Raw genomic sequence first — 13,407 nt, 5'->3', positions numbered from 1 at the left:
CAACAGCACTCAACGACAGACCATGGGTAAAAGCAGGGGAGATGAGGGCATTGCCAAGGCCTTATGACTGCAATGCCAGGGAAATAGTTGTTTAATATAAGCTCAAAGGATCCTGGGGAAAGATTATGCTCTACACTTGGGGAAGGCAAAAAAAAAAATTTAAAAAATCCCCCCCAGTCCATTCCACTCTGTCCTAGGGGTAAAAAAACCCAAACCTTTCTAACCCCAGATGTAGCCACTGGTCTAACCCTGAATAGATGAGCCAGACCCTCTAGTCAGGAACCTCTAACATTCTAAGTACATGGAGGAGCATTACCATACCGCAGCTTCAGCTGGGGCCAGCATACCAGGGCTTCAGAAGCCATGTGACATCTCACCCTATAAGCCATACTAGTCACTTGAGGGGCTGGGGTTGGGGGGGGATCTTGCCTGACCCCAAGAGGCAACCAGCAACAGCTGTGAAGCCAGGGAATACTAAATACCTACCACAGTGGTGCAAGGTGATGGCTTAAGAATGGTATTTAAAGGTTTGTTTTTTGGGAATTGGCTTATAGGTATATACGTATTAGAATGGTTCAGGATGGGCAGCAGGAGTTGATTTCCTGGGTCAGACAGTCACACAGTTTCACACAGCCTTGTGTTAGACAGTCTGTCTGCTTCCAAGGCCAACAAGGACACACAGTCTGGAAAACAGGGGAGCATGTACCACACTGTTCCATAACACTAGATAAAGTGGCACCAGCTAACAAGGCCCCAGAGCAGAAGGCTGCATCCTAGCCAGTAGTTTGACTCTGATGACAGCCCTAGGATCTGGTAGATACATAGAATTGTTTGTATTGTTTCTTTTCTGTTATCGCTGTGCATCCATACATTTGCCTAGTATCAAATGGAAAGGTTGTGGTCAGTCTGAGGGTAGGTTCCCCCCCTCTGGAACAAGGCCTGTGGGTCCTAAATCCAGAGCCAACATAAAGTACCCCTGTGGCCCAACATGGGGATTGCAAATGCAGTCAAACTTTGATAATGTCACACACATGGGACCAGCAGATGCCTGGAATATTAAGGAAAGGAGACAATAACTGGAGCTACTCATGAGGTGGCAGCACATGATGGTGATGTCATGTGATAGGAGACTGCTTCTATGCTGAACATTGCTTTGCTCTCCAAAGGCATTTATACTTGTGTGCCAATCACTGCAAGGAGGGTGGCAGCACAGCTCTGACCTCAGAGAACTATATTTTATACCCTGCTCCTTGTGCATTTTTTGTGAGTTGATGTCACATCTGACAATGTTTGCATAAAAATGAAGTTAGAAACCCACAGAAATGGTGCTATATTCAACATGACTTATGAGATAGCCGAAGGAAAAGAGCTTATAGCAGCACTGCCCCATAGCACTCAGAGGGCTCAAGTACCAGGCACTTCTCCCCTTCCCAGGGTAGCGCACCAGAGCAGTGAGGGCACACTGTGCATGTGGTACTAAACTCCAGCCAAGCTGCACTTGGACTCTTGCGATACCCTGCCTTCTTCTGAAGCACTGGACACTGGTGACAAGTAATGCTAGGAACTTTCGCAGGGGTGCACTGGTGCTCCTGGTGGTACCTAGAAATCACTCAGGTTGGCTGAAGAGTCTTGCTCGCATTGATCTGGCTTTGGCTGCTAGAGAGCACCCATCAACCTACACGTTTACAAATCAACAGTACTCTGATTTGCTCTAGTAATTGCAGGTATTGGAGTCAGCCTTACTGATCTATAACTCCTCAGGGCTTCCTTTTCCTTCGGTTATAAAAAGTAGGTCCTACATCTACCCTTCTCCAGGCCTCTGGGACTTTGTTTGCCTGTAATCCAAGCATTTGCACCCAATTAACAGTGGCTCCAAGATGTCTTGAGCATCCTGTCATTTGTCAAATGTGAATGAGTTTCCTGATGCCCGCTTCACCCATCATGAGCTACAGCCCTTTCTCCTCCCCCATTTACATTGCAATTATTTTGGGTTAGCCTTTTGTTCAGGTTGAGCAAAATAGGCTTGAGTACCTTTGCTGTTTCTCTGAGGCTTTTGTTCATATTTCACTTTCTTTATTGAATTGCTGATCCTTGATCTTTTTCCCCATTTGACATACAAAGAACTTCTCTTTGCTCTCGTTTCCTTGCTTTTTGCCTTTGCCTTCATGACTTTTACCCCTAAACACTTATATAATGCCTTTGCATGTCTTCAATAACTGGCCCTTTCTTGCTTTGCCTGTAAATAGCTCTCCAGATTGTAAATAAGTTCCTTGTGTAGCATACTGGTCGCTTGCAGTTCCTCTGATTTTTCCATGTTGGAACAGTTTGATATAGTCCTTAAGAAACAGCTCTCTTAGACTTTTTCTTTTAATCCGTCTATTTCTGGCTTGTTTCTACTAAACTTTCAAGTTCAGTGTCCTTGCTTTGCTGTTCCTATGCCTTTGTTTCCTTAGCATTGTGAATTGTCCTATTACGATCAGTGCCTCCCAAGGCCTCACCAACCATTGGTCCTATTGTGATGATTACTGCCTCACCAACCGCATGCAACCAGGTCATCCCCAAGTTAGAACCAGATCCATAGATAAAGCTCCATCACTTCCGCAACTCTCTGAAACAGATAGCTCTCTGCCACATGCTAAGTTTGTTGCTGCAGTAACAGGCAGAGCAGAGCTGCAGGGCCAAGCAGCACCTCATCTAGAACTGGTAGTCCAAGAGGGGAAAGGCTAAGGCAGTCTGAGTGGCCCCACCCACAGGATGGATGATGGGCTGCAGGGTAGGCCTTGCTTAAGCCCCTTGAACTATCAACTCCCACTGGCTTCCCCAGTCTGTGTACTGTGGTATGGCAGCACTGGCATCCTAGAAAATAGCAAGTTTTAGCATTGCTAGCAAAGCTATGTAAAGTGAGGATGGAAAGTTCCACCTGGTAGGGCCTGAAAAGGTAACCAACCTTCATTGGTTTCTGCTCCCCATCACTGCTAGGGCCACTGCCTCTCCCTCCAGCATTTGCTAGTGGCTTTATTGGGATCATGCTACAGAACAGAACCAGTTCTGCTTTGAAAGATGGTGCCCGAGCCAATGCTGGATGGTGAAATCCCAGCCCCCTAAATATTGTCTGGTGAAGATACTGTCCATACCACTCACCATAGCAGTGACCTTTAATCTTCAGCTGAACCACTGGTGTGTGGGACTGGCTCAACCAATCCTTTCACCCAGGAGCTTGCATAAAAGATGGGCTGTCCTATCACCAGCCAGCAAGGCTCTAGTTTACGGTCTAGTACTGCTTTTTTTTTTTTTTTTTTTTTAACCTTAAACAACACTTCCACTGTCACAGCAGACACTGCAGGATTGAACAAGTCACTCCCCAGAATGCCCAATACTGGGGAAAAAGCCAGGACTAGAGTAGCTGGATGATCACCTTCCCACCTCTGCAAACATGCGCACCTTGCTTCTTTCACCTCCTACCAAGAGGACACACACTATGTGGCCTGTCCTTTCTTCTCTTCCCAAACACCAACTACCTGCTCCAGAGGAACGAAGATTTCATTCTCCCTTTCCTTCAACCATTCTTAACACTCTGATTCCACTTTTCCAAGCCCAGAGCCTATTTTCTAACTGAATGCACCAGCTACACACATCAGTAGATTCACAATTTTATTCTTTTTTTTTTTTTTTATAAACTGAGTGGATAAAGTCGCACAGATGGAGATTCCAGCCATGACAGAAGCCCCCAAGCCATCCATTCATGAGTTGGGCAGCTCATTTTCCCCTCAGTTGGAGAAAAGAAGTGACCAGAGACTCATTGGAAAGAGAATCAGGCACTGGTGCTATGATATAAAGACATATGTGGGTGTTGCAGGAACAGTTCTGATTTTAGACCTATAAAAAACCACGCGCTGACAAAGATGGCAAGTCTGCCAGGGCTTACATCAGCTCCACTGGTCTCATCACCGCCACATGAATCTTCTTCAGTAACCAAGTAAGATGCAGATTAAGTTTATCACTAGGCTGGCTTAATGGTAGAGCTGGTTAATACAGAGGGAGTGGGGAACTGGGAATCCCCTGACTTGGCTATTGAACTGAGAATTCAGTGCGAGAGGGCAATCAAATTATAGGGCACCAGTGAAGGACCCAGTGAGGGGGACTGTTGGGGTAGGGAGTGGGGAAGATCATCATGACTGCTTGCAGGCCTCGCTCTGCCAGTCAGCGTAAATGCTTCTGGATGGTTCTAGCAGCTTCACTTCTTCACCTGTTTGCCTACGAGGCTGTCGCTGATGGAGAGGAAACAGAAACAAGACAGTTCAGGCTAGGGGACACGTGCATCAGAGTGGCATTTCAGACTGGATCCAGACCCTAATAACACACACTAATGAATATTCTAGAAACCATCCTTCAGTCCTGGCTAATCACTTCCTGCAAAGCCCTGTGAACCCCCCAGGACAGGCAGAAATTCAACCCATAAAAGGCAAGGCAGGGACAAACACTTGAGAGGCCACAAATCTCAGCAGGGTCTAAATTAAATGTTAACCTGGGAGTCTTGGCTCCCAGCTCTACCACTTCAACTGGGCACTGATGGCCAACTGCAGCTGGGCTGGTCCTACCCAGCAAGCTTGGGGACAGCTGCCCTGGGGCAGGACAACACAATAAGATCCCTTCCCTGCACTTAGGGTCAGTGGCATTCAGCCCACTTGGCCTGTGACATAGTCATAATGCTGGTAGCGAAGAAGAGAGAAAGGAATCCTGTAAGGAGAAAGCACCTCCACCCCATCCCCTCCCACCCATGTTCCCAATATCATCTCTATCCATCGCCTGACACCCTCATCCCAACCTACACTGCACCACCTGTAAGACTGAGGATGCACATTTACTGCTCTGTACTCCTCACAAAGCCTGCCACTTCCTGTCATTTGTACTGCCCCACCTTTCTAGCACACTAACCAACTTGCATGTATCCCTATAGCATCCCTGAGAGGCTGCCGTGTCCTATCACTGGAATTTTACACGCAGAACAGAAGCAGAAGGGCTAAGCAACTTGCCCAAGGTCTCACACAGTCTGCTGATAAGCAGGGAATTAAACCTATGCTGCTCAAGTCTCAGATCACCAAACCTTAAACCTCAAATCAGCTCATCCTTGCAGTCTAGCACTCCCTGATGCCCTGCAATGCCCACCAGCCAGCATAACCCCACATGCAAGAAACCACATACAAACAAAGTTCTCTGTACCCTACCTTCCTCTGCAGATCAGGAGCAGCAGCAAAGGGAGAGATGGGAAAAGAAAAATAATTAGACTGAGCGTGACCTGAACCCTGAGACCCTACCCAACCCAGCCACCCTGGGTTCAGCCCGGTCTATGGGGGACAGAATTCTAAGGGTCATCCCTGGTGATTGACCCCTACATGAGCAAAGAGAGAATGAAAGCTCCCAAGAGGCCCTTTGAAGAAAAGGGGCAGGAGAAGCCATCTGTGGTGGCTATCCAGGATCCTCTTCAAGCCACCCTTACCTGGTGAAGTCCACATCTTGTAGGTTCAGCACTAAGTTATCAGCTGTGAGATACACACGATTCTGTGATGCAGCAAGCTGGAAGGGACAGAGATGAGGATAGGGGAAGCCACAGTGTGAGTTGATCCTTCCCTGAGCACTCTCTAACCCACGGCAAGGGGGTGAGCAAGTCTGCCTGAAGGGTGGAAGGAGTGAGACTACTCTGCTATCTCAAACTGCCCCAGTGAGAGGTGTTGAATTCAGACTGGCTTCTTGCTCACAGTTCCATCAGCACAAGGAAGGGATGAGGTGTTAAGGGGATGCCTTTGAGGTTTTGCTGACATTCAAGGCTGCCAAAAACATAATTTTAGTCTGTATTTAAGCCAACTTAAAACTGATGAAAGTATCTGCATGATGATTCCCAGACTGATTTAAACCAGCTTGTATTGATTTATTCAATACAATATAATTGTATTGAATAAATAATTCAGTACAAAATTAGGTTCAGTTAAACCAAAATTGGTGAAGTACATAATGGATCTGAATGTAAAACATAGACACGCACACATGCATGCATGCTCTGTATTGGTTTACAAGCACCTAAACTGACTGAGTACAACTTGATTATGGCACAGCTAAACTCCTTGCCCCAGTTCTCCAATCCAGTGCCATCAGATTCCTGAGAGTGTGCTCACTCTGTCTCTTCCCCAGCTTGTTGACCATTGACCCTCAGACAGGTCGGTATATGCCCCCTTGTCCTAGGCCGTAGGATACCGGGGATTCTGGGTGGCTGCGGCCAGGCATGGGGTGCTGGGGTTTGATATAGACCTGTGTTTACAACAGGGGGATACTGGCTCTTAGCCCCTGCCAAGATTACAGATCACTACAGAAAAGCCTCACCCTGGCTGGGCAGGGCAGGAAAGGGGCAACAGTCAGGGGAAGGCATGTCACATTCGCCTTGGACTCATCACATGGCCTCTGGAATGGATAAGGGAGCACAAATGGCTAAGGGAAGGGGGTTCCTCCAGTCAATGAACTCACCGTCTTGGAGATATTCTGTGCAGCGCGGATCTTACGCAACTTGATGTAGCCTGGGTTCTTGCTCAGTGCTTCACCAAGGTGAGAGACGCACCAGGTTAAGGGGAAACTTCCTAAGAGACTCTCCTCTAAACCCATCATGAGGTTTTCTGAGAAATAACGCTGTCAGTTGACCTTTGACTTTTGGCCTGGCTGCACCCATGCCTCCTCCAAGTCAAGGGCACAGACAGGATCCTTATTCGATTCTGTGGGGTCACATCTACATATCAAATGCCTTACAGTGGCAAATGGAAGCTCCCCACCATCCCCCACCCAGATGGCGGGTCAGTGAATACATGCCCCCATACTTTGCCCAAGGCAGGAGAACCAGATGGCAGCACCAGCTACACCCAGAAGAAGGATATCATCTTTGCAGCAGTGGCTTCTCCCTCTGCCTGGACAATCTTCTGCTTCTGTTCCTGCTTGGCTTTCTCCACCAGGAACTGGGCTCGCTGCGCCTCTTGTTGGGCTTGGGAGGGAAAAGCCAAGAACATCAGGACTGTGGGGAATACCCACTTCATGGGTCCCATCCCTCCAACTCCTATGGCAGCACCATTTCTTACAGTCCACCCACTGGAGGCTTATAAACCCCAAGGCCCTCTGTGACCAGGCTTTAGGACCCTACCCAGAACTGATCTTTAATTGCACTGCCAGCCTCTCACTCTGGAACTCTATCATGTGTTTCTACTGGACTCTCCTGGCACAGCCACAGCACAACTACAGGAGATGTTATTCTGCAGCTGAAGGAGTCAAGTCTATTCAGCTTCGAGTACACAGTAGTTTCTGCTCTGGGCCCTATGGCCAAACACCTCCAGAGGCTGCCCATGAAATACCCAAGTTGTGCAGGCTGGCTAGGCTCTGACTTTGTAGCTTTATTCACGCAACATTAGATGAGAGAACTTTGCTTATTTCAAAAGAAAAATAACAAGGTGCTGCTTGTGGCCAGGGGCCTCAGCAAGACTCCAAGTTTCACCCGAGATGAAAAAATGACAGGATTCAATGCTCCATAGCAGTTGCCCCCTGGCCGTGGGTTAGAGAGTGCTCAGGGAAGGATCAACTCACCAACTTGCTTGGCCTCCACAGCTGCTGTGTACTCTCGGCTAAAACTCAGCTCCGTGATAGCCACATCATCCAGAATGAGGCTGAAATCCTTGGCTCGCTCTGTCAGCTCCCGGCGGATGAGCAGAGACACCTGCAATGAAGGTGAACAAGGGTGAAGGGCAGCAAGAACCATACCACAGGAATCATTTCTCTACAGAGCTGCAGTTCATTTCTCAGGCCTCCTACTGCAGTATCCTGAGATATAGGAAAGGGGTTGTTGAGCACTGCAGCACTTCTGCACAGAACCTAGTAACCATCAAGTTGGACCTGGCTCAAGAGTCCATTCTCCAGCATCTTATTTGACAACAGCCAGACACCGCTGCTTTGGAGAAAGCCATAACATCCTGTGTGTAGGCAGATCAATCCACTCTCTGCATTAGGTCTCATCCTCCTCTGTAATGGTTAGAAGTTGGCTTGAACTCCAAAGTGTGAGGTTTAGTGAAAAAAATCCTAGAAGGGTTATCAGTTGTAACAAGCCTGAATACTCTCAAGTGGTCACTTACATGGCTGTCTGCTTTTGTCTTGGGAAGTTCTTAGCCTCAACATTCTGTGGCAAGAAGTCCCAGGGTTTAATCACTAGGGGTGTGCGAAGCAGGCCCTATTCAATTTGGATTCGGCCCGAATCAGGGACAGTGATTCAATTTGTTGATTTGGAACGAATCCGAACCTAAAGATGTGATGCTGATTCAGAGAATCAGCGATTCGGAGATAGACACAGTTTTAAAAGTTTTTTCTACATACCCTGAGGCAGCAGGCGTGGCTTGTGAATGCTGCAATGCTGGGGTGCATGGAGCATCCCACAGGAGTGCAGGGGGGCCCCTCCATGTGCTTCGCAGCAAACCCAGAAGTGGACCGGAAGTACTTCTGGTCCACTTCTGGGTCTGTTGGGGAACCTGCTGGCCCCCCACCCCTGTGCCTCCCCAGCTTGGCAATTAGCTGCAGGGGAACCCTGGTCCCCCCACAGACCCAGCAGGCACCAGTCACGGAGGGGGGGGGGGGGGGGGGGGCAGCACGCTCCCTGACAGACTCAGAAGTGCCATTGTTAGTTGTTTAACAATGATTGAGAATTCCTGACCAGTGATTTAAATTATGATTTAAATCTATTTGATTTAAATTAAATCCACCCTGCAATCAGCAAAGCCCAGATGCATCGGAAAACAGCAGCCTGGGGACAGGACAGCAAGCATAGCTCTGCAAGTCATACCCTCTAAGCAGACAGACTGAACTCCTTTTTCTACCTTTCTATAGCCCCTCCATAAACATATCCTAACTTCAATCTTTTTTTGTAACTACACTGGTTGTCAAACTCTGCTTCATTCTCCTGCTGCTGAGCACAATATCTACCTGCTCTAGGCTACAGAGCTCTTGTGAGCCCACATCCAACGAGGGGTTGCAAATGATACTTGCGCTTCCAACTTTGTACAGCATACTCTAGGCAGGGACAGGCAAAGTCCAGTCCATGGTGGACTCCATTTCCCAACAGTCCCTACCCATGTCACTGCAGGCCAGTTTCTATGAAGGCCCCAGGAACAGCGGAGCTGTGACAGCGCAGGGCCAGTTTCCATGAAGACTGGCCCCAGCAGAGCTAGCAAGGTGTACAGCAGGGCAGGGAGCTGCTCCAAGGCCAGGATGCTGCCGCGGTGACAGCGTGGGGCAGAGCTGCGATCTGCTGTCCACATGCTCTGGAGCAGTGGTGTGGCAGGCACCAGATTGCAGCTCTGCCCCAGCTCCGGACCACACTGGCATTGCTGTAAGATCCCAGCCCCAGGCTCTAGAGCAGCTCCCCACCCAGTCACCTGCCCTACCAGTGCTGCTGGGGCTGGTCTCCATGGAAACCCTGGCTCTGCCACTCCTGGGGTCTCCATGGAAAGCAGCCACAGCAATGTGGAAAGGGGCTGCTGGGAAATGGAGTCTAGCTGCTGGCCAAATTTGCCATTTTGCCCACCCCTGCTTTAGGCAGGTCTACTCCTAAATCATCCCTGACCCAGCTTATCCAACCTGCTCTTGAAAGCCTCCAAAGATGGAGATTCCATGAGTTTCCCATGCAGTTGATTCCACTGCCTCACTGCTCTAACAGTGAAGGAGTTTTTCCTAGTATGCAATCTAAACCTACTTTGCTGCAACTTTAAACCACTGGACCACACCCTGCTTTCTGTAACAACAAAAAAAGATATTCTCCCTGCTATCAGGTCCCATCTTAATCATCTTTACTGCAAGCTGGACATACCTACTTATTTCAGCTTCTCCTTGTGTGGCTTGCCATCTGTCTTTTATCATTTTTGTCACCTGCTTCTGGGCCACCTCTAACTTCTCCGTGTTCTTTGTAAAATGTGAAGCCCAAAGCTGCACACAACACTACAGCAGAGGTCAGCAATATATGTCTCAAAAGCCACTGGTTCTGGCCTGTGGAGCTGCAGGGTTTTGCCTGTGCTGTCCCCATGCTGCAGCTGAGCAACAAGGAGCCATACTGCAGCGGGAGAGCTGTGACTACACCACTTCTCCCAGCTATACCCCCCTTCCCAAGTGTGTGGTGTAAGCACAGCTGCCAGCTGGAGAAGGAGGAGATCTGCATGGGGCTGGGGAGAAGCAGAAATAGCTTCCAACTCCCCAACTCTGGTGCAGCTCTCTTCCAGGTAGAAACTGGGCTTGCACTACAGCTGGGGAGCAAGGGGTTGAGAGAGGAGCAGCAAGGAAGGCACAGCTTCCAGCTGTGTGGCTCTGGTAGGGGAATAGGGAACCCCCTCCCTGCCACCAAAGCCACCTGGTACATGTCAGACCAACACTAGGTTGTTCTGGCCCATGGCCTGAAAGAGGTTGCTGGCCACTGCTCTAGATGAGACTTAACCAGTGCTAAGTAAAGGGACACTATAACCTCCCACAGCTTGCATCTAACACCCCCATTGATGCAACACAAAACTATGTTCGCTTTTTTGGTTTTTATTTTTTAAACAGCTGCAGCACATGACTAGTACTGAGTCTGTGATTGACTGAGGATCCTGCTCCACAGTGCTGCCACCCACCCACCCACTGGTCACCCACATTTTGTATTCCTACTTTTGATTATTCCCCCCCGAGATGTAGCATCTTGCTCAGCTAGAAGTGGGACTCCTCACTATTCAGTCTTCCTGTACAACTTGACCTCAAGTCTTCTTCCCAAGCATCAAACTTTAACCCAAGATTTTTCTTCTCCATCTCCCTATGGAGGTGGCATCAAACATAACACAAACACAGGCTCCTTCTTAGTGTTAATCAAAAGTCCATCCAAGATGTCTCAACATCTGCTAGCTTTGTGCCCAGCAGGAAAGTAACCCTGGTCTTCAGAGTCAAAAGACCAAGCCTTGCACATCCTCAGCTTTGTCCTTCCTGTGCACCCAAGCCTTCACCATAGCAAAGTAAACAGACCTGTGCTCTCTGAGTGATGAGCTGAGAAGCATTGAACTTGGCCACCACGCTTTTGAGCACCTCGTTGACAATGGAAGGTAGGACCCGTTCCTCGTAATCCAGGCCTAAGCGCTGATACATGCTGGGCAGCTCTGCGGCATTGGGCCGTGAAAGGACACGCAAAGAAATGTTCACCATTTGCAGATCTAAGAGGAGAAAGCCAGTAAGGATGCACAGCCATAGCCACCCCATAGCCCTCAAGTCCTGCAGGCTCTGCACGTCACCCCAGGACTCCAGTCCCAGGCTCCGTTCTGCCAGGGCCTCCCACTTCTGACCAGCTGTCCTGATCCGAATACTCGAGTCCTCATCCCACACACTGCCTTACCAAGACCTCACAATCCTGACGCATGGAAAACCTTTATGTTCTACTCCAGTGGAGGCCAACCTTTTTTTGGTAGGCATGCCTCAAATTAGCCCCGCATTCTCCCCGATGGCCACTTTAATCCTTTTCTCCTGCCTGCTCTGCTTTCTGTTCTGTTCTCTGTGCTCCCTATCTAATCTCCTGCTCTGCTTTCTGCTTCCTTCCCTACCTGCTGCTGTGCTGCCTATCCCTCCATGATCTGTTGTGTGCCCCACCCAGAGACAGCTGTTTGTGCTATTTGTGGTGTTCATGCTACAGATTGGCCACTCTTGTTCTCCAAAAAGTAGGCCAAGGGCCGCATCCCTTCCCCTGTCCTGGCCAAGCAGAGGACCTCACCTTTGGAACCTGTTGGAGAGGAGATTTTTCTGGGTCGAGCCCGGATATCATAAATTATTGGATACTGAAACCACGGAATTCTGTATAGAAAAATATTACATGTTACATGAAAAGAAAAGCAGCCAGTGAAGTAAGGGGGAATCAGACAGGGCTTGCATGTGCAGTGAGCTAAAGAACTGAACGACACTGGAGAAGATGAAGATGACCACGTGCTCTAGGTAATAGCCCACAACTCTGAAGACCCAAACGGGTGCTCCTTGTTTGATAGAGACATTTCCCATGATCTCTGGAAAGTCACTTACTTCTTTTTTCTGTGCCTCCATGCTCCAGCTGTAAGAGGTAGATAAAGACACCCCTCTACCTCATTAAGGCACGGTAAGGAGACCGAAGGACGCAGGCTCTGGAGGAAAGGAGCTAGAAATGCCTTCGATACTAATCCCACACCTGCCCAGCAGTGTTGGTACGTGAAGACTTTACATTTCTTCTTTTCTTAAAGTAAACAACCTTGTGACTGGGAAAGGTTTTGTTTTTGTTTAACAGAAAGAAGAGAAAACCTCTTCCCCTGGGCCTGGGGGCTGGTATGCCCAGGGCCCTCTTGTGTGCGTGACACCCCCCCAACCCCTCAGGAACTGGCTGGCTGGGTGTGGGTGCAGTGGCTCCTTGGCAGGGCATGGCCCAGCTATCCCAGGAGGGGGCTTGGGGAGGAGGACGACGATTACTGGGGCCTGGGCCAGGTTTCGAGGCCCCAAACTCGCTCCCAACCCAGGCACCTGGGGCCCCACCCAGCCCGCAGGACCAGGAAGCCCAGCTCAAACAGAGGCACAGACAGACAGACAACCCCCCCGCAGGTACCTGAAGTGCAGCCCCTCGGCCAGGACGGTGTCGGGTTGCACGCCGCCGATGCGGTTGAAGAAGATGGCGCGCTGCCCGCCCTCCACTGCGGGGACAGAGCGGGACACGCGGTGAGCGGCGCGGCGGGGAGAGGGGGGGAGGTGGTGTCGGCGGCGGGGCCGGGACCAGGACTCACCGGTGAAGACAGACTCGCGTACCCCGTAGGCGACGGCGCCGGCGCCCAGGAGCAGCTTGAGGGCGGTGGTTATGCCGCGCGGGCCTGAGGGCAGGCGGCCCACCAGGTCTTTCAGGCTCTGATCCATGTGGGCGCGGCAGCGCTGCAAGCACACGAGGCAGGGGGCACAAGGGTTGTGGGGGCACAGTCCCTGACCCCACGCGACCGCTGCTGCGCGCACTGAAGGGAGAAGGGCACCGGAAGTGCCCGACGCCTAATCGTTCCCCAACCCACCCGGGGCCGGAACCTGCCCGCCCCTTTTCCGACATGGCGCCGCCACAACACGCGGCCGGTAAAAGTGGACCCTGGAGTTAGCGCGAGGACGGAAATCCCCGCCTCCCGCACGTGGTTGCTCTTTTGGCAAACAAGCGGGGTACAAGGGAACCGAGATGCAGTTGAGGGCCGGAAGTGGCGGGGGTGAATCACTTCGTGCGTGTAGTGGACCGGAAGTGACGAAGTGGTGTTCCCCGTGAAGCTGCTCCCGGGCCCAAGATGGCGGCGCCCACGCGGCGGCACGATACGGACGCGGCTCCGGCAGCGCAAGCGGCCC

The 13,407-nt window shown here is 50.3% G+C and overlaps 1 protein-coding gene across 1 annotated transcript; it reads right to left on the bottom strand.

The window, feature by feature from the left end:
• Window positions 1-3,634: 3,634 nt before the first annotated feature.
• On the bottom strand, window positions 3,635-13,114 carry PHB2 (prohibitin 2). Its single transcript, XM_006037037.3, has 10 exons — window positions 12,819-13,114; window positions 12,644-12,728; window positions 11,792-11,871; window positions 11,056-11,240; window positions 7,615-7,744; window positions 6,918-7,021; window positions 6,517-6,594; window positions 5,498-5,574; window positions 5,226-5,231; window positions 3,635-4,268 (listed from the first exon to the last, which is right to left on the bottom strand). Exons 1-10 carry the CDS (start codon window positions 12,943-12,945, stop codon window positions 4,235-4,237), a joined length of 906 nt encoding a protein of 301 aa, XP_006037099.1. The 5' UTR covers window positions 12,946-13,114; the 3' UTR covers window positions 3,635-4,234.
• Window positions 13,115-13,407: the final 293 nt, after the last annotated feature.

This window comes from Alligator sinensis, unplaced genomic scaffold (assembly GCF_000455745.1).
Source record: "Alligator sinensis unplaced genomic scaffold, ASM45574v1 scaffold1800_1, whole genome shotgun sequence".
Taxonomy (NCBI): domain Eukaryota; kingdom Metazoa; phylum Chordata; order Crocodylia; family Alligatoridae; genus Alligator; species Alligator sinensis.
The sequence above is the reverse complement of the archived record's forward strand: the minus strand, read 5'-3'. Positions and strand labels throughout refer to the sequence as shown.

Bases quoted from the DNA above. Each gene is read 5' to 3' on its own strand.
- PHB2 (XM_006037037.3), bottom strand. From the start codon at position 12,945: ATGGATCAGAGCCTGAAAGACCTGGTGGGCCGCCTGCCCTCAGGCCCG. The intron at 7,022-7,614 runs GTGAGTTGATCC...TTCCCTCCCAAG, and splicing joins TGTGGAGGCCAAGCAAGTTG to CCCAACAAGAGGCGCAGCGA. The intron at 6,595-6,917 runs ATATCCTTCTTC...TGCGTCTCTCAC, and splicing joins AAGCCACTGCTGCAAAGATG to CTTGGTGAAGCACTGAGCAA.